Source organism: Hyperolius riggenbachi, chromosome 4 (assembly GCF_040937935.1).
Source record: "Hyperolius riggenbachi isolate aHypRig1 chromosome 4, aHypRig1.pri, whole genome shotgun sequence".
NCBI lineage: Eukaryota > Metazoa > Chordata > Amphibia > Anura > Hyperoliidae > Hyperolius > Hyperolius riggenbachi.
In genome coordinates, this window is record NC_090649.1 from 92544227 (window position 1) to 92563919 (window position 19693).

General features: G+C 47.1%; 1 protein-coding gene across 1 annotated transcript in view; it reads left to right on the forward strand.

The window, feature by feature from the left end:
- The first annotated feature begins 3671 nt into the window (after positions 1-3671).
- NOL10 (nucleolar protein 10) overlaps positions 3672-19693 on the forward strand; it is a 115141-nt gene continuing 99119 nt past the window's right edge. The window contains exons 1-5 of the mRNA XM_068280302.1: positions 3672-3838; positions 6947-6992; positions 13019-13117; positions 15709-15786; positions 16518-16555. Coding sequence (XP_068136403.1) covers positions 3773-3838; positions 6947-6992; positions 13019-13117; positions 15709-15786; positions 16518-16555 — 327 coding nt within the window. The 5' untranslated portion in view covers positions 3672-3772. The remainder of the gene's footprint in view (positions 3839-6946; positions 6993-13018; positions 13118-15708; positions 15787-16517; positions 16556-19693) is intronic.

A 19693-nucleotide genomic window follows, 5' to 3' on the forward strand; every position in this document is an offset into this window, starting at 1 on the left:
ACATGCAAGTTTAGATGGGAAAATGCAGCCTATTAAAATCAATAGGCTGCTGTCCGATTCACATGCGGGGGAAAAAATGGAAGACATGCAGCGTGCATGGCGTGGCTAGAGGGATTTGTATTGTGTCTTGCATCACAAGCTTTGCCGGCATGGAAACAGAGCCTTAAAGGAACATTATCAAACCAAGTGTTCTAAAATGTCAATGTACAAATAATGTCTAAGTGGCTGTGTAAAATGTTTCCTACTTGTCATGTCAAATATCAAAGGCAAAAGCTTTAATTCATTGTGTGTAGGATTTAGCTCTATTGGAACAAATCATTCTCAAAAGGGGTATCTGCTTCAATGCAAAGCCAGTGTTGTTTTTTGCATATCAGACTACAGAGTATATTTCTCTGAAAGCAAAAAAAAGCATGAAAAGCTGTTGTGTCACAGACAATGACAAATGTTTATAACAAGTTACATTTCTTCTGCTCTCTTCAGACGCTTCAGTCAGACACACAGTACACAGGACTTTCCCTCACACACAGGGTTAACAGATGCACTGTGAGGGAAATCCCCCACCCCTCATGGTTCACTCTGCATTCAGATTTGAGCAGATTTGCCATCAATTAAAGGGAAGGTTCAGGGAGGGAGACAAAAAAAATAAAAATCCCTATCCACTTACCTGGGGCTTCCTCCAGGAAGCCCGTGGAAGGCAGGAGGTGCCCTCGCTGCCCGGAGGCTCCCAGTCGTCTCCGGTGGCCGACCCGACCTGGCCTTGCCCGCAGTAGTTTTGCGCCTGCTCAGTACAGCCCGGAGGATGTCCGATGACGTCAGCGCACCCGCATGGAACGCAGAAGAGCCCGTCGTTGGAGCGCAGAAGAGCCCGACCTGGCAGCCGGGAGCCTGCGGAGCGGCGGCGAGGGCACCTCCTGCCTGCCACGGGCTGGAGGAAGCCCCAGGTAAGTGGATATGGATTTTTATTTTTTTGTCTCCCTCCCTGAACCTTTCCTTTAAGAGCGAAATTAATTTGATACAGTAAACAAAAGAGATAAGCAAGTCAAATTGATACATCGTTATTTACCAGCACTTCAGGAACTCTCTCAATCCCAGTTTAAAAAAAGATGTTAATCGATAGTGTTCCTTTAAATGACACGTATTGCGCCTGTGCAGGACGCTCCCGGCGAGTGGAACGGGGACTTGGACGATAGTGGCAAGGGCCAACTTCAAAGAGAGAAATATTGAAAGTGAGGTGCGGTGGGGGAACAGAGAATCGCTCAGAGACGGTGCGGGACAGGGAGGCTGCAGGGGACTGGCAGAAGCCCCAGGTAAGTGAAAATCTTTTTTTTAAAAAAACATTTCAGTTCCGCTTTAACATTTCAAAAGCCTGCAATAAACCGTTAGTCATTAAAGGTATCACCAGAATCAACATTTGCTGGTTTGATATCTGCATTTCTGCTTCTTGACTAACACCGGACCACACTTCACTTTCTCCAATTATCCTCTATGGCTGGCTGGGATAGGACTTGGACCAGTACAACAGAGTACCCAAATAACTCATGGAGACCCAGAAACACTAAAAAACTATAAAGAGAGGCGTAGCTAAGGAGCTATGGGCCCCAGTGCAAGTTTTACATCCCCCCCTCCTAAGCACTCTATGCATTACAATTGATTTGGCGCCCCAAAACCTGCCAATGGCAACTACAGTGTCAGAGGTGCAAGAAGGGGATGGGGGAACAGTTTGTTAATGATTACTACTATTCAAAGCATCTATAGAAGAGATCATTACCAGCACAGGACGAATAAAGACGCTAATACTGTGGTTGAGGGAGGGCCCCTCTGGCCTAAGGGCCCCTGTGCAGTCACAACACCTGCATTCCCTATTGCTATGCCACTGAGTATAAAGTATAAATCTCTGCAACTTGCTGCATGGAGCTTGCATATTTATCATGTGCTTGTGTTTCCTGTGATTGCATCTCAAAAACATCCCTGGCATAAGCATTCAATGGAAAATTCCTATCTGATGAATTAGGTTCCTATAAACTATGCAATATTTTAAAAGATTAAATGCAAAAAAAAAAAAAATGTAGCTTTATCATTCAAGCTACACTGGTCCTTTTTAAAATCAATAATATAGTCAATAATGCTGACAAAACTGAGGTTCTTGTTATCGAGGGCCAGGGCTCAACAGCAAAGCAGCTCCAGTCTCAACCAACACCGCTAAGGATAGGGAGCTCAGACCTGAACAACTCAGACTGTGTGCGCAGCCTGGGAGTACTGATTGATGGGAAATTAAGCTTCAGGAATCAAATCTCAGCTGTTGTGAAACATTCCTTCTTTCACCTAAGGAATATTGCAAGGATTAAACACCTAATTCCTTCAGAGGATCTTCCAACCCTAGTTCATGCCTTCGTCACATCAAGGTTAGACTACTGCAACGTCCTCTACACAGGCCTGCATAAGAAAGACTTACGCCGCCTGCAATTAGTACAGAATGCCGCCGCAAGGCTGTTAACGAGCCAACCCCGCCATTGCCACATAACACCAACCCTGAGCTCACTCCACTGGCTACCGATAAAATGGAGAATTCTGTTTAAGATTGGCTTACTGACATTCAAATCCTTGCACAATCTGGGCCCTGGATACCTGAAGGACTTGTTGCAACTACATCACACCCCCCACAATCTTAGATCAAAAGGACGTAACACCTTGGTCACCCCCAGAGTCCACCTCAAAACCTTTGGAGACAGAGCCTTTTGTCATGCTGCCCCTACACTTTGGAACTCCCTGCCACACCCAATCAGGACAGCCCCATCCCTGGAAGCATTTAAGTCTAAACTGAAAACCTACCTTTTCAGTCTGGCATTCATGAACATCTGACTATCTCCTCTGTAACACAACCCAGCCTGAAACCCTGTATTAATCTGAGACACAGCTATGCGCATTGAGTCCTATGGGAGAAAAGCGCTTTACAAATGTTATTGTATTATTGTATTGTACTTCATTTTAAAATAAGAAAAAACTATCAATTTAATTGTTTGGAATAAAGTTTAGAGACAGTTAAACACATTTTCCAGGAGACAAATACATATATTAATACAGATCTGCACATAAGACCTGAAAGAGAGACCAATAAGGAAGAAAGAGGGATTGGGTGACCAAAGTTGGACTGTCCCTCCAAAAGAGGAACAGTTGGGAGCTATGCCTGATGGAATATAAATAATACAGGGCATGCCCAGTTTAAGTGACAGAATGGTTCAGTGTCTTCTAAAAGGTGCTATGAAAGATGTGAGAGTGGCATATAAATATTATATTCCTTTTTTAAACGAGAGTTTCCACTTGCTGGCAAAAGTTGCGAACCAAAATATTGTTATGCAAAAAGAAGCCACAATGCAATCTAGATATAAAAGTTTTACTTAGTTAACTTATTGTAAAATATATCATAGATAAAAACTTTGCAAAACAAAAATTGATGCCCTTTAAAATAGGGCAGGCAAAATAAGGTCAACCAGCAATCACAACAACCGCAGTTTACAGCAGACATCATTATGACAGAAACAGGAGACGACTCCCGGGCACCAGTGGTACTGCAGTGCACCAGGCTTCCCTGCCACTCACAATATGGCGGGCCCACGACGGCGCTGCCAGCCAAGAGTCACGTGACTTCCGCCATCTGGCTTACGTAACACTGTGCGAGTCTCGCGATTGCTGCAACACGTGTGTTCCTTCCTTCCTGGACAGTGCTGTGTGTAGTTGTAATGTTGCTGGCTGATGGTGCCCTGACGTTAAAGCCATGCAGGTCTCTAATATCAATGATGTGAAGATCTACAATCTGAGCTGCGGGAAGTCCCTGCCCGAGGTGAGTGACATTACCTGCAGAGGGACACCAGAGTACATGCAGTGGCTGCAGGAAGGTGTGCCCATAGTGTACTGTGCCTAACTATACTTTATACTTTGGCTGTCTACATACCCAGTAGGGTCAAGAGTGAGTATGTTGTCTGTCCGCATGATCAGGAGTGCTTGTGCTGTGTGCACGGTCAGGTTTGTGCAGTCCACAGCGATCAGGAGGTACTTGCGCTGTCCATGCGGTCATGGGGTGCTTATGCTGTCTGCACGGTCAGGGGGCACGGTCAGGGGGCGCTTGCGCTGTCCGCACGGTCAGGGGGCGATTATGCTGTCTGCACGGTCAGGGTTGCGCTTGCTCTGTCCGTACGGTCAGGGTTGCGCTTGCGCTGTCCGTACGGTCAGGGTTGCGCTTGCGCTGTCCGTACGGTCAGGGTTGCGCTTGCGCTGTCCGTACGGTCAGGGTTGCGCTTGCGCTGTCCGTACGGTCAGGGTTGCGCTTGCGCTGTCCGTACGGTCAGGGTTGCGCTTGCGCTGTCCGTACGGTCAGGGTTGCGCTTGCGCTGTCCGTACGGTCAGGGTTGCGCTTGCGCTGTCCGTACGGTCAGGGTTGCGCTTGCGCTGTCCGTACGGTCAGGGTTGCGCTTGCGCTGTCCGTACGGTCAGGGTTGCGCTTGCGCTGTCCGTACGGTCAGGGTTGCGCTTGCGCTGTCCGTACGGTCAGGGTTGCGCTTGCGCTGTCCGTACGGTCAGGGTTGCGCTTGCGCTGTCCGTACGGTCAGGGTTGCGCTTGCGCTGTCCGTACGGTCAGGGTTGCGCTTGCGCTGTCCGTACGGTCAGGGTTGCGCTTGCGCTGTCCGTACGGTCAGGGTTGCGCTTGCGCTGTCCGTACGGTCAGGGTTGCGCTTGCGCTGTCCGCACGGTCAGGGTTGCGCTTGCGCTGTCAGCACGGTCAGGGGGCGCTTGCGCTGTCAGCACGGTCAGGGGGCGCTTGCGCTGTCAGCACGGTCAGGGGGCGCTTGCGCTGTCAGCACGGTGCGCTGTCAGCACGGTCAGGGGGCGCTTGCGCTGTCAGCACGGTCAGGGGGCGCTTGCGCTGTCAGCACGGTCAGGGGGCGCTTGCGCTGTCAGCACGGTCAGGGGGCGCTTGCGCTGTCAGCACGGTCAGGGGGCGCTTGCGCTGTCCACACGATCAGGGGGCGATTGCACTGTCCGCATGTTCGGGGTACTTGCGCGGTCATGGGGCGCTTGCGCTGTCTGCACAGTTTGGGGGCACTTGCGCTGTCTGCACAGTTAGGGTGGCACTTGCACTGTCTGCACAGTTAGGGGGCACTTGCGCTGTCTGCACAGTTAGGGTGGCACTTGCGCTGTCTGCACAGTTAGGGTGGCACTTGCGCTGTCTGCACAGTTAGGGTGGCACTTGCGCTGTCTGCACAGTTAGGGTGGCACTTGCGCTGTCTGCACAGTTAGGGTGGCACTTGCGCTGTCTGCACAGTTAGGGTGGCACTTGCGCTGTCTGCACAGTTAGGGGGCACTTGCGCTGTCTGCGCAGTTAGGGGGCACTTGCGCTGTCTGCGCAGTTAGGGGGCACTTGCGCTGTCTGCGCAGTTAGGGGGCACTTGCGCTGTCTGCGCAGTTAGGGGGCACTTGCGCTGTCTGCGCAGTTAGGGGGCACTTGCGCTGTCTGCCCAGTTAGGGGGCACTTGCGCTGTCTGCCCAGTTAGGGGGCACTTGCGCTGTCTGCCCAGTTAGGGGGCACTTGCGCTGTCTGCCCAGTTAGGGGGCACTTGCGCTGTCTGCACAGTGAGGGGGCACTTGCGCTGTCTGCACAGTGAGGGGGCACTTGCGCTGTCTGCACAGTGAGGGGGCACTTGCGCTGTCTGCACAGTGAGGGGGCACTTGCGCTGTCTGCACAGTGAGGGGGCACTTGCGCTGTCTGCACAGTGAGGGGGCACTTGCGCTGTCTGCACAGTGAGGGGGCACTTGCGCTGTCTGCACAGTGAGGGGGCACTTGCGCTGTCTGCACAGTGAGGGGGCACTTGCGCTGTCTGCACAGTGAGGGGGCACTTGCGCTGTCTGCACAGTGAGGGGACGCTTGCGCTGTCTGCACAGTGAGGGGACGCTTGCGCTGTCTGCACAGTGAGGGGGCGCTTGCGCTGTCTGCACAGTGAGGGGGCGCTTGCGCTGTCTGCACAGTGAGGGGGCGCTTGCGCTGTCTGCACAGTGAGGGGACGCTTGCGCTGTCTGCACAGTGAGGGGACGCTTGCGCTGTCTGCACAGTGAGGGGACACTTGCGCTGTCTGCACAGTGAGGGGGCACTTGCACTGTCTGCACAGTGAGGGGGCACTTGCGCTGTCCACATGGTCAGGGGGCGCTTGCGCTTTCCACGTGGTCAGGGGGCGCTTACGCTGTCCGCACTGGCAGGGGGTGCTTGTGCAGTCCACAGGGGTTGGAGGCACTTGGGCTGTCCGCACGGTCAGGGGCGATTGCGCTGTCCGCACGGTCAGGGGGTGCTTGCGCTGCCCATGCGGGTCAGAGGGCGCTTGCGCTGTCCGCACGGTCAGGAGCGTGCTTTCTACACTGTCAGTTTAATTGAAGAAGGAACGACCTAAGTAAAGTTAGTTTTAAAAGGTGTGTAATGATCTGATCGTTAAAACGAACGTTACATCACATAAAGCAACTATTGCGCTTGCGCATAAAAATGAAAAGTTCCATGGAGAAATAGTGAAATGCGCATGTCAAGCCTAGTACGAACGACCGTTTCCAACGATGTACTACTTTTGCAAACGATCGTCGTTGGGAAAAATCCGCCAAGCTAGATCGTTAGTTTTGAACGATCTAGCTTGTCTGTCGTTAGGTCGTTGGCTGCTTTTTTTCAAACGATCGTCGTTTGAAATGATCGGGGAACGATCGTTTCAAATGACTATAGTCGCATGTGTGTACGCACCTTTAGAGACTCAGGATCAGCAGAAGAGTCAGGCAACTGGTATTATTTTAAAAGCAAAAATCCATATCTTTCTCAGTTTAGAGATGTTTTTCCTTATACTGTATTCAGATTGTTTAATTTATGCGTACAAAAAAATTGTATTTTATCGTTATGGTTGGTCTCATTTCTGCATTCCAGTGGTTGTCAGATCGTAAGAAGAGAGCACTACAGAAAAAAGATGTGGGTAAGTAATTATCATTTTAAGACAACAGTGTTAATCCTAATTCTAGGTACACTCCATACAATTTTCTGGCATATTTGCCTTCCAGGTCAATTATTTCCAACATGTGCAATCTGAATTTTGCTCAATTTTTTTTTTCCTATTGTTTTCTTAATAGTTTTTCAATCCTTTTTTATAGAACTAAACGAAAATAGAATATCAAAAAATAAAAAAAAAAAGATTGAAAAATCGATCAAAATGTTGGAAATAATCAATCTGGCAGGTAAATCTGCCAGAAAATTGCAGGGCTGTGGAGTCGGTCCAAAAATCCACCGACTCCGACTCCTCAGTTTAGGATTCCACCGACTCCTCGACTCCGACTCCTCTAATTTGCATATTACAATTTTGTTGATTAAAAGTATGTAACATGAAATTCGTCTCTTAACTGCCAACGCTTAGGAATTTTACAAGACAACTGAAGTGAGAAGGATATGTAGACTACTATATTTATTCCCTTTAGACTAAAACTAGTCCTTGGTAAGAGTACTTGTAAAAGGTACAAACCGGAACAAAGAACATCTATCAGGCCCTGGGCAATGTAAGTGTGGGTACATGTAAGAATGATGTGCAGGTACTCTGCAGGGGAATGAGGAGATTCTTCCTCTATTACACATTCTTCATGCACAATCTGAACAAGGTTTATGGGTGACAGACAACACCTCTGTGTTCAATGTGCACAGCATTCTCAGTGGATTCCCTGCAGCTCTGTGGGGAGTGCATATGTAGAGTATAGTACTACTGTGTAACAAAGTAAACCTGAGACAGATGAAATTAAAGTTTTATACATACCTGATGCTTCCTCCAGCCGCCTTCAGGATAATCAGTCCCTCGTTATCCTCCTCCACCACCTGGATCTTCTGCTATGAGTCCAGGTAATTGAGCCAGTCGGGCGTAGTGCGCATGCACACACTCCGCCGCCAGGAGCATACTACACCTGTGCAGCACTATTGCGCAGGTGCAGAATGTTCCTGGCTGTGGGAGCGGCATTTGGCCGGACAGCGCTGACTGGCTGAATTACCAGGACTCGTAGCAGAAGATCTGGGTGGTGGAGGACAGCGAGGGACTGATTAGCCTGAAGGGGGCTGGAGGAAGCCCCATGTATGTATAAAACTTTACTTTTCATCCGTCTCAGGTACCCTTTAATTTGTAGTCACCAAACCAAATTTTAACAACATATCAAATTATTTGATTTCATGAGCAAAGGGAGTGCATACATTTGCATAAATCAGCATCAGTGCAGAATTATTTCCATCTCATTGATCATCTCTATTAGTGACACAGCTACACACCGGCGTACCTACCGGGGATGCGACCCCCTCAGCCGCAGGGGGGCCCGGGGCTGCTCTGGGGCCCGCTCACTGTGCGTGGGGGGATCGCTGCTCTGGACCCCCCAGCAAGGTGCTCAACTGGCCGCAGCGTCTATTAGACGCTGCACCAGTTCATTCCCCGCAGCCCCACTCCAGCAGCCTGCATAGTCTCCGGCAGGCAGAGCAGGGCTACGGCAAGATGGCCGCCGAAGAAGCCCTGCACTGGAGACTATTTGTGTCTCTAGTACAGGGCTTCGGCAGCCATCTTGCCGTAGCCCTGCACTCTGCCTGTCAGCGCGGGAGATGTGCTGCAGGAGGACTCGGGGAGCTGCGAGCCAGATGCCGGGAGAGGAGAAGACTTCTGTCAGGTAAGTGAATTGTTTTTTTTCACAGGTGCATTTTTTTTTCTAGTGTCTGCTGCCTACATTGTGATTTTCAGGTGTCTGCTGCCCACATTACGATTTTCTGGTGTCTGCTGCCCACATTGCGATTTTCAGGTGTCTGCTGCCCACATTGCGATTTTCAGGTGTCTGCTGCCCACATTACGATTTTCTGGTCACCGCTGCCCACATTGCGATTTTCAGGTGTCTGCTGCCCACATTGCGATTTTCAGGTGTCTGCTGCCCACATTGCGATTTTCAGGTGTCTGCTGCCCACATTACGATTTTCTGGTCACTGCTGCCCACATTGCAATTTTCTGGTGTCTGCTGCCCACATTGCGATTTTCAGGTGTCTGCTGCCCACATTGCGATTTTCTGGTCACTGCTGCCCACATTGCGATTTTCTGGTCACTGCTGCCCACATTGCGATTTTCAGGTGTCTGCTGCCCACATTACAATTTTCAGGTGTTTGCGGCCCACATTACGATTTTCAGGTGTCTGCTGCCCACATTATGATTTTCAGGTGTCTGCTGCCCACTTTGCGATTTTCAGGTGTCTGCTGCCCACATTACGATTTTCAGGTGTCTGCTGCCCACATTGCGATTTTCAGGTGTCTGCTGCCCACATTGCGATTTTCAGGTGTCTGCTGCCCACATTGCGATTTTCTGGTGTCTGCTGCCCACATTACGATTTTCAGGTGTCTGCTGCCCACATTATGATTTTCAGGTGTCTGCTGCCCACTTTGCGATTTTCAGGTGTCTGCTGCCCACATTACGATTTTCAGGTGTCTGCTGCCCACATTGCGATTTTCAGGTGTCTGCTGCCCACATTGCGATTTTCAGGTGTCTGCTGCCCACATTGCGATTTTCTGGTGTCTGCTGCCCACATTGCGATTTTCTGGTGTCTGCTGCCCACATTACGATTTTCTGGTGTATGCTGCCCACATTAGGATTTTCTGGTGACTGCTGCCCACATTGCGATTTTCTGGTGACTGCTGCCCACATTGCGATTTTCTGGTGACTGCTGCCCACATTGCGATTTTCTGGTGACTGCTGCCCACATAAGGATATTCTGGTGACTGCTGCCCACATAAGGATATTCTGGTGACTGCTGCCCACATAAGGATATTCTGGTGACTGCTGCCCACATAAGGATATTCTGGTGACTGCTGCCCACATTAGGATTTTCTGGTGTGTGCTGCCCACACATTATGATATTCTGGTGACTGACTGCTGCCCACATTAGGATTTTCTGGTGACTGCTGCCCACATTACGATATTCTGGTGACTGCTGCCCACATTAGAATTTTCTGGTGACTGATGGCCACATTGCGATTTTCTGGTGACTGCTGCCCACATGGCGATTTTCTGGTGACTGCTGCCCACATTGCGATTTTCTGGTGAACTCTGCCCACATTACGATTTTCTGGCCCACATTACCATTTTCTGGTGAACACTGCCCACGTTACGATTGTCTGGTGAATGCTGTCCACGTTACAATTTTCTGGTGACTGCTGCCCACGTTACAATTTTCTGGTGAACGCTGCCCACATTACGATTTTCTGGTGAACTCTGCCCACATTACGATATTCTGGTGAACGCTGCCCACATTTCGATCGTCTGGTGAATGCTGTCCACGTTACAATTTTCTGGTGACTGCTGCTCATGTTACGATTTTCTGGTGACTGCTGCCCACATTACAATTTTCTGGTGACTGCTGCCCACATTAGGATTTTCTGGTGACTGCTGCTCACGTTACGATTTTCTGGTGACTGGTGCCCACATTACGATTTTCTGGTGAACTCTGCCCACATTACGATTTTCTGGTGAACTCTGCCCACATTACGATTTTCTGGCCCACATTACGATTGTCTGGTAAAATGCTGCCCACTTTACAATTAATTTACAGTGAAACGCTGCCCCATTACGATTATTTGGCACCTATGGGGGGGCCCCATCCAAATATTCGCAGGGGGGCCCAGTGATTTCTAGTTACGCCCCTGCAGCTACACATCAGGCTTTATTCTTACAGCATAGATGTTATTTAGTATATATAAGAGATTCCTGTGTACACATCATATATACAGTCACAATCAGATATGTATATCTGACCTTAAAAATACGGGGACTGCTTTATTGAAGCAGCACAAGTAACTAATTTTGATTGGTTTATTTCATTTTTGTGGACTAAGCACAGCTATTACTGTATATATACTGTATATATACATTATTTTTAATGACTATTATCTGAGAAATAGAACATTTTATCATATTTTCTATTTTAATTACAGTTACAAATTCATTAGGAGTCGGAGTCGGTGCATTTTTTCCCGACTCCGACTCCAGGCACCCAAAATTGCCCGACTCCACGACTCCGACTCCACGACCCGGACTCCGACTCCACAGCCCTGGAAAATTGTATGGTGTATACCTAGCATAAGGTCTTGGGTTTAACCACTTCATCCTTCAGTGTATTTTCACCTTATTCCGAGCAATTTTCCGAGTAAGTTTCACACTTCAGCCTTCCTCCCATTCATTCTCCAATAACTTTATTACTATTCATCACATCTAAATGATCCATATCTTGTTTTGCTACATTTTGGGTGGTATCGGTGCCAATATTTTATTTGGAAATAAAACTTCATTTTTTTCAGTTTTGCATCCATCACTATTTACAAGCCCATAATTTAAAAAAATAACAGTAATAATACCTTCTTGGTGTACATATTAAAAAAAAGTTTAGTCCCTAAGGTAACTATTTATGTATTTGTTATTGTCATCTTTTTTATGGGGTACTTTATATTTGGGGGGACTATGGGAGAGTGTGGGAGGGAAGGGTTAATTTTAAATGTGAATGGGGTGTGTGTGTGTGTGTGGGGGGGGGGGGGGGGGGGGATAATTAAAATCAATGTATGTGTAATTTTACTATTTGTCCACAAGATGTCCTGTCATTTTTTTTCTAAGCGCCCTGTAATGCTGGGAATACACGAGATTTTTTCAGACGATTTACTGTCCGTTCTTATTTCCGATCGATTTTCTTAACAATTTCCATTCACTTCTATGAAAAGCCGATCAAAAAAATGATTGAAACTAAGATGGTCCATGTAGGAAATGATCGAACTATCTATCTGCCAAAATATCTAATGGTGGATTCCCAGCATAAGGGTACTATGTACGCTTACAGGAAGTGAAGTGTGAATGTGTAAATTTTTTTTTTTTTTTTACAGAATGATCACGGCTTCTCTTTGAAGCCAGCGATCATTGCAATGGGTACTTAGATCAATGAATGGGAACCGAGTTCCCATTCATTAATCTCCGTGCTAACGGGTGGCGAGAACGGGAGCGCATGAACGAGCACGAACAGCGGTGAACGCAGTGGAGGTTAGTCTATTTACGCCCCTGAGGCTTAGGTGACGTTTTTGCGGGTGTAGATATACTGTACTGGAGGCATAAATGCTTAAGGCCCCGTTCAGACTGCAGAACGCGGACCGCAAGGCGTACGAACGCGTTCGTATGCGTTGCATGGCTGATCCCATCACTGAAAAGTGAATGGGACAGCCACGCGTTTTTACAAAAAATGCGTGCAGCATGCGTTCCCGGACCGCACAGGTCCGGAACGCATGCAGTGTGAACATCAGACATTGCACTGCATGCAATGTCTGATGTCGTGCGTGTCGGCCACCTGCACGCGTTTCCAAAACGCGGCTGGAAACGCATGCAGTGTGAACGGGGCCTTAAGGAACACACGCAAAAAAATGTAAAATACATGTAAACATATACGAATTAAAAGTATGTTTCTTCCAGAGCAATAGACATAAATTACTTTTCTCCTATGGTGCTGGCACTTACAGTAGGTACTAGAATTTTGAGAGAACCAACAGGTTTTGGACTAGTCTATCCCTTCATGGGGGATTCTCAGCATGGCCTTTACTATTTTTAAAGACAGTCCCTGAAAAGGATTTATACAAACATGCTGTCCAACCTCCCTGCTCACTGCACACTTTTTTTGGGAGTTGGACGGAGCAACTGACATTAACTAAGTGCTTTAGAAAAAAAAAACTAAGAATCCCCCATGAGGAGACAGGCTAGACCAAAACCTGTCGGTTCTGTCAGATTTCTTCTAACTACTTTAAGTGACAGCAACATAGGGGAAAAAAAGCAATTTATGGCTCATTTTACTCTGAAAGGAACATACGTCTTATTTGTGTTTACATGTATTTTATGATTTTCGTGATAGTGGTCCTTGGTAACTGATGACTGGATGATAAATGATTGCTATGATCCTTCTCCTTTTTATAATATAGATGTCCGGAGGAGAATCGAACTTATTCAGGACTTTGACATGCCCACAGTCAGCACCAACATCAGAGTTTCCAGGGATGGGCAATACATTATGGCCACTGGTAAGATAGATAGATAGAGAGAGAGAGTGTGTGTGTGTGTGTGTGTAAATATACCGTACCATGTTTTGCCACAATAAAGTACCAATATTGCTGTTCTCTCCTCCACACAAATATAGAAGTGTGTATATATAAAGCTAATTGCTTGAGCTGACTGACCTTCGTCTTTTTTACATGGTTGATGTCTGTGCTAATAACATAAGCACCAAATGGCTGACTAAAAGTGCCCATGAACTTATAAATGGCCACCAGATCTGACCATCAGCTAGATCCCTGTCCGATCAAATCTGATCTCACATGAATCTATTACTGCCACACACTAGGCTTAGATTTTTAATAGATATCAGCATGAAATCTATTCAAAATCTATCTAACCACATCGTTGCAGTGTTTGATGCAGTGCAAGGCTATGGGCAGTCGATCTGCCACCCGAACTACTGCTGATCGATCTGGTGTGATTGATCAATTTCAGGCAAAAATAGTCAATCGATCAGGTTGCATCGATTTCTAGCGGAATCTGCTGCCTATTGACAGGAAAAATCTGTAAGGCCTGGTGCACACCAGAGGAGTTTTTCTGAGCGTTTTGAATTTTTAAATCTGCTGCTAATGTTATCCTATGTGTCTATGCACACTGGAGCAATGAGGTTTTGTAAAAAAAAACCCATAGCATTACATTGGGAAGAGCTTTTGAACCTCTAAAAGCTCTTCCCAATGTAATGCTATGGGGTTTTTTGCAAAACCTCATTGCTCCAGTGTGCACAGACACATAGGATAACATTAGCAGCAGATTTAAAAACTCAAAACGCTCAGAAAAACTCCTCTGGTGTGCACCAGGCCTAAGTGTATGGCCACTTTAACTGTGAACCGGCCCACCCCTCACTCCACATTGTAACAGTATGTTGCTTAGAGCATCTTGGCGATAATATTGTGGACATTTTAATCCTCTTCATATCCATATGAGCTTATCTAGTACTGCCTTTATGTGCTCCAACTGTCTAGCTGACACTGTTTAGTAGCAAATGCAAGAAAGTTTACCAACTATGCAAATTGCATTGCACCTCCGCAGGAATCTATCCAAGATGCACTATACAGTAGATGAAATACGATGCTGTCAACTGTTGCCATGTTTGTTCTTATTTATACAATTGTAACTAATCACATCCTTTCTTTCCTTCCAATGGTCTGAGACCTGAGCTATCTCAAAACCTTGTATTATTTTCTCAGTAAGTCAACAAAGGTAACATTTTACTTCATCCTCTAACTCCTCTCACCCTGCTCACCTCATCTTCCAACTTCTGCCTTCAGCAAAGAAATAACGGTCAGTTGCAACAACAACTTATAGGAACAGCTTCTTCCCTCAGGCGGTAGCCATGCTTAATGCAGAACCACACAAGTGCTGCTAGGACTGGACAGCATTACATCATAGAACTGAAAATGAAAACTTCTCACCCTGTTTGCTACCACTTTAATGTATATACTGTCCTTGACTTGCAATTACTTACACTGTGTGTCCTTGTGTATTGTTTTTGTCTGTCTGTTAACCCCTTCGGGACCGGCTGCCTACCCCCCTTAAGGACCAGGCATTTTACATGCGGGGGGGGGGGGGGGACGCGTTTGGGGGGAGGGGTCAGGCAGCCGGATCCCTATTGTGGGCACTTTGGTATGGTCCCCCCTGGGTGGCCAGGTGTCCCCCGTATTGATGGCAGCCTTTACTTACCTCTCAGGCTCTAGCGACGAGCAGCTGTAGACCCCTCCGCTCTCGCTGGCTTTCCGGCTCGTACTGACATCATCAAGCCGGGACCCGGCACTTAGCGTCAATACAGCAGGGATGCCGGCCAGAACAGAGGGGAGTGCCGATCGTCGGGGTAACGGCAGGAAGGTGAGTGGATCCTCTTCTTTCCCACCCTACCGCTGCAGCTCTGTAAGTGATCACTATGATCCTCCGGCGATCATAGTGATCACGTGATCAGCAGCTATACGCGATGGCTCCTGATCACTGAGGGGAGATGCCAGCTGTCATATGACAGCTTAATCTCCCCTCTCCGGTGCGCACGATCGCGTCAGGGCGGTTCGTTAGCGCGGGCGTTGAATCAACATCCAGTCAGGGCGACAGCACCACCTGCTGGACGTAGATTCAAACTACGTCGGTCCCCAAAAGGTTAAGCAACTGCCAAGTCAAATTTATTTGGCCAAATAAAATAGATTCTGAGAACTGGTGTACACAAGGCAATATTTGTTCTCAATTAACAAACAGTTTAATGAAAATGAGCAGATTGTCCTCTGATTGCGAGTGAATTTTTACCTACCAATCAGAAGTTATCACTGTCCTGGTCATTAAGGATTTGTATTTTTTGGCTCATTTAGCCCATAGAGTTGCATTGGAGCTAATGGTGCAATAATGCATTGAGATTGATTTTCAATATATTTCATTCTGAAATCTATTGGATATTGGTTCCTAGTGTGTGGCACACATCAGATTCCTGTCAGATTCGACCTGACAGGCATCTGACAGAAATCTATCTGATGGTCAAATCTGCTGCAAATCTATCATTGTGTGGCCACCTTAACTTTTCCTGGTGGATTTTGTTTTTTAGGAACGTACAAGCCTAGAGTCCGTTGCTTTGACACATACCAACTATCTCTGAAGTTTGAAAGGTGTTTGGATTCCGAAGGTCAGTATCTTTCATTGTGGTTGTGTGGATTTCTCAAGAGACTCAAAATAGGCAAGACAAATAATATTTATATTGTGCTTTTCTCCTGGCAGACTCAAAGGGCCAGAGCTGCAGCCACTAGGGCGCCCTCTATAGGCAGTAGCAGTGTTAGGGAGGTTAACAAGGATCACAAGGACTCCTTACTGAATAGGTGCTGGCTTACTGAATAGACAAGACAAGACAAATAACATTTATATTGCGCTTTTCTCCTTGCGGACTCAAAGCGCCAGAGCAGAGCAGCAACCACTAGGGCGCGCTCTATTGGCAGTAGCAGTGTAAGGGAGACTTGCCAAAGGTCTCCTACTGAATTAGTGCTGGCTTACTGAACAGGCAGAGCCGAGAGCTGAGATCCGAATCCTGGTCTCCTGTTTGAGAGGCAGGGCCGTTAACCATTACACTATCCAGCCACTTAAACATGGGCTGTTCCAAAGACAAACCCTCTCTGGTGACATCAGTCCAGTGGGCAATTATCTGAATGTTCTTAGAATCTAATATTTTTCAGTCAGGTCATGTGAGGTAGAAACTTTGTTGAAACCGTTTTTCATTCAAGGAAAGAGAGAGTTACTTCTCTACTCAGAGTAACATCTGGACTTGTTTGTTTTTCAATGGTAAAGGGAGGTCATAAGTAATCTTCAAAATGACTTTTTATTTTCTTTTGTCATAACTTTATTACTTTCATGTTTTATTTTCAGTGATCAAGTTTGACATTTTGTCAGAGGACTACTCAAAGGTACAGTGTTTGGTTTGTCTGTAGAGCTGTTTTCTATGCGTGGTCAGGAATTTTGTTTCCAGGCCTTTCCTCGGGGTCCCAGTTAAGCCCCCACAACCTTACTAAATTTCCAGAGACTGTCCTGTGATTTCCAGGGTCAGGTCGAGGCAGAGGCGAGAGAGACACCATCCTCAGGGCGCAGTTTAGGAGGAGGTGGACAACTCACTCAGCTATCATTCCCCTATTGTGTTTGAAGCAGAGAGAAATAAGAAAAGGGGATACATGCCAGTAACTGCAACTCAGATAACTAGAGATTAAGGTGTTGAGGACCCTGGGGCACCTCTTAGTCTAATAGCAATCAGTGTGTGACGGCTGGGGTGGGAGGGATGGAGAGGCGCACTTTGGTGTCTCAGCCTTGGGTGCTGGAGGACCTTTTCCCGGCTCTGTCCTGGGTTGATTCCTGCCAGGTTGCCGGTGTCTTTTTGAAATTTTGCTTAGCATCATTGGAAAGCCTCCCTCTTGTTCCTTCTAAGGCTCACCACACACCATACAATCTTGGTTGTTCAATCTTACCACTTTCATGTAATATAAGAGCTTATCCAATCAATCATTCAAGGTATTTTCAATCTGTTGGCCCTTATACTACATAGATTTGGTAAATCTGTACAATTAAGATTGTATGGTGTGTGTTGAGCTTAAGATAGGACAAAGCTGGGGGTAAAGATGTGTGTTAGGGAGCGGTGCCAGATTACCACTCGCCTCTCAGGTTAAACCTGTCTCCAGGAAATAGTGGACTGATCACCAGAATGCTAGGATGGTACAGTACGGAGCAGTGCAGTTCACCTATGGGGAAGGGGCATCGCTCATTAGGCAAGTACCATGGGCTTGTTAGGAGTGAACCACTCCCCTTTCTGTTCGGAAGGGGGGGGGGGGAGTTTGGCTGCAGAGACAGACAGGGGAAAAAAAAAAACAGATGGGTTTTAAGAGCATCATACGTACTTGATTACTGAAACCTCAACTATCAAGCTTGGAACTACTTCCTGCAGTATGGATGTTTATAAACGTCCTGTTTGTGCACCTGTGGTGCATTTGTACCCTTCAGCCCATGGCATGAAGTGGTTAATAATTGTTTTCCTCCAAATAGCAAAGCAAGCTTGAAGCTGATTGGTTATTATGAAAGAAAAATAGCCTTAAAGAAATTAGTATCGCTGATTGCCAACATTGCCAAAGTGCAGCCAGTGTATAGCGCCATATATGTGTATTGATCCTCAGATGAATTTCTGTGCACTCAGGTAGTTCTTGGGAACACCAGTGTATTCTATATAAAGTCATCAGCTTTCAAGAGAGATCTAATGCCCACTCCTTCCAGCTGTTAAGCCCCATGTATACGATTCTTTGTGCGATTCCATTTCGATTCTATTTACGATCCGATTAAATGCGACATGTCCGATTGGGATTCGATTCAATTCGATTTGCCATTGCATCAGATCGTCGTAATTGGAATCGTAATTGAATCGTACAAAGAATCGTATCGTGTAGATTGGGCTTTGCAGAAGTTACCCTTGATTCAGTAAATTAAAGGCCCCCAAGTTAAGTCTGTTATTTCAGTTACTACTTATATTTACTACTAGTTACTACTTATTTTTAAGCTATAGCCAGAGGTGCTGCTAAGGTTTTTGTGGCCCCTAAAGGATCTGATAACTTGGTCATCTCCAGAGACCACCTCAACCCCTTTGGTGCCAGAGCCTTCTGTCATGCTACCCCTACACTTTGGAACTCCCTGCCACACCCACTCAGGACATCTCCATTCCTGGAAGCATTTAAGTCCAAACTGAAAAACCATCTTCTTGGTCTGGCATTTAGAAGCACCGACTGTTTTCTCTGTAACACAGTCCAGCCCTGCAACCCTGGATTGATCTGAATTATATCTATGTGCTTTGAGTCCTGTGGCAGAATAGCACTTTACAAATGTTATAATACTGTATATTTTGTGTGTCGTTTCTCTCCCCCCCCCCCTACTATAGTTAGCCTCCCCCCCTACTATAGTTAGCCTCCCCCCGTATAGGTAGCCTGGATGTCACCTCAGTACTGGTAGCCATCCCCAGTATAGGTAGCCAAGGTGACCCCTGGTATAGGTAGCTTCCCCCAGTATAGGTAGCCAAGGGGTCCCTCCAGTATAGAGAGCCACCACAGTATATTAAGCCAAAGATTGGTCTATTAACTCTTGCAGTGCAAAAAAATAAAATAAAACCTGAACACAGGCCTTAAAGGATACCTGACGTGACATGTGACATGATGACAGACAATTCTAGACAGTATTTGTGCGTAATGTTTGCTGTATGGGGCACAGGAAGTCTGGAGAAATACTATTAAAGAGACTCTGAAGCGAGAATAAATCTCGCTTCAGAGCTCATAGTTAGCAGGGGCATGTGTGCCCCTGCTAAACCGCCGCTATCCCGCGGATAAACGAGGGTCCCTGACCCCCCGAAATCCTCTCCGAGCAGCGGGGGATCTCTTCCGGATTGAGGCAGGGCTAACCGCCGCAGCCCTGCCCCGCGCGCGTCTGTCAGCGCGTATCTCCGCCTCTCCCCCGCCCCTCTGTCGTCCTTCACTGAGAGGGGCGGGGGAGAGGCGGCGATGCGCCGCTGATAGACGCGACTGGAGGCAGGGCTGCAGCCGTTAGCTGCAGGGTGAAGGGACCCCGTTTAGGTTGGGGGTGAAGGGACCCCGTTTAGCCGCGGGATAGCGGCGTTTTAGCTATGAGCTAACTATGAGCTCTGAAGCGAGAATTATTCTCGCTTCAGTGTCTCTTTAAAGGTTACCCAAGGTGACATGTGACATGATGAGATAGACGTGTATGTACAGTGCCTAGCGCACAAATAACTATGCTGTGTTCTTTTTTTTTTTTTTTTTCTCTGCCTGAAAGAGTTAAATATCAGGTATGTAAGTGGCTGACTCAGTCCTGACTCAGACAGGAAGTGATTACAGTGTGACCCTCACTGATAAGAAATTCCAACTATAAAACACTTTCCTAGCAGAAAATCGCTTCTGAGAGCAAGAAAGAGGTAAAAAATGGGAATTTCTTATCAGTGAAGGTCACACTGTAGTCACTTCCTGTCTGAGTCAGGACTGAGTCAGCCACTTGCATACCTGATATTT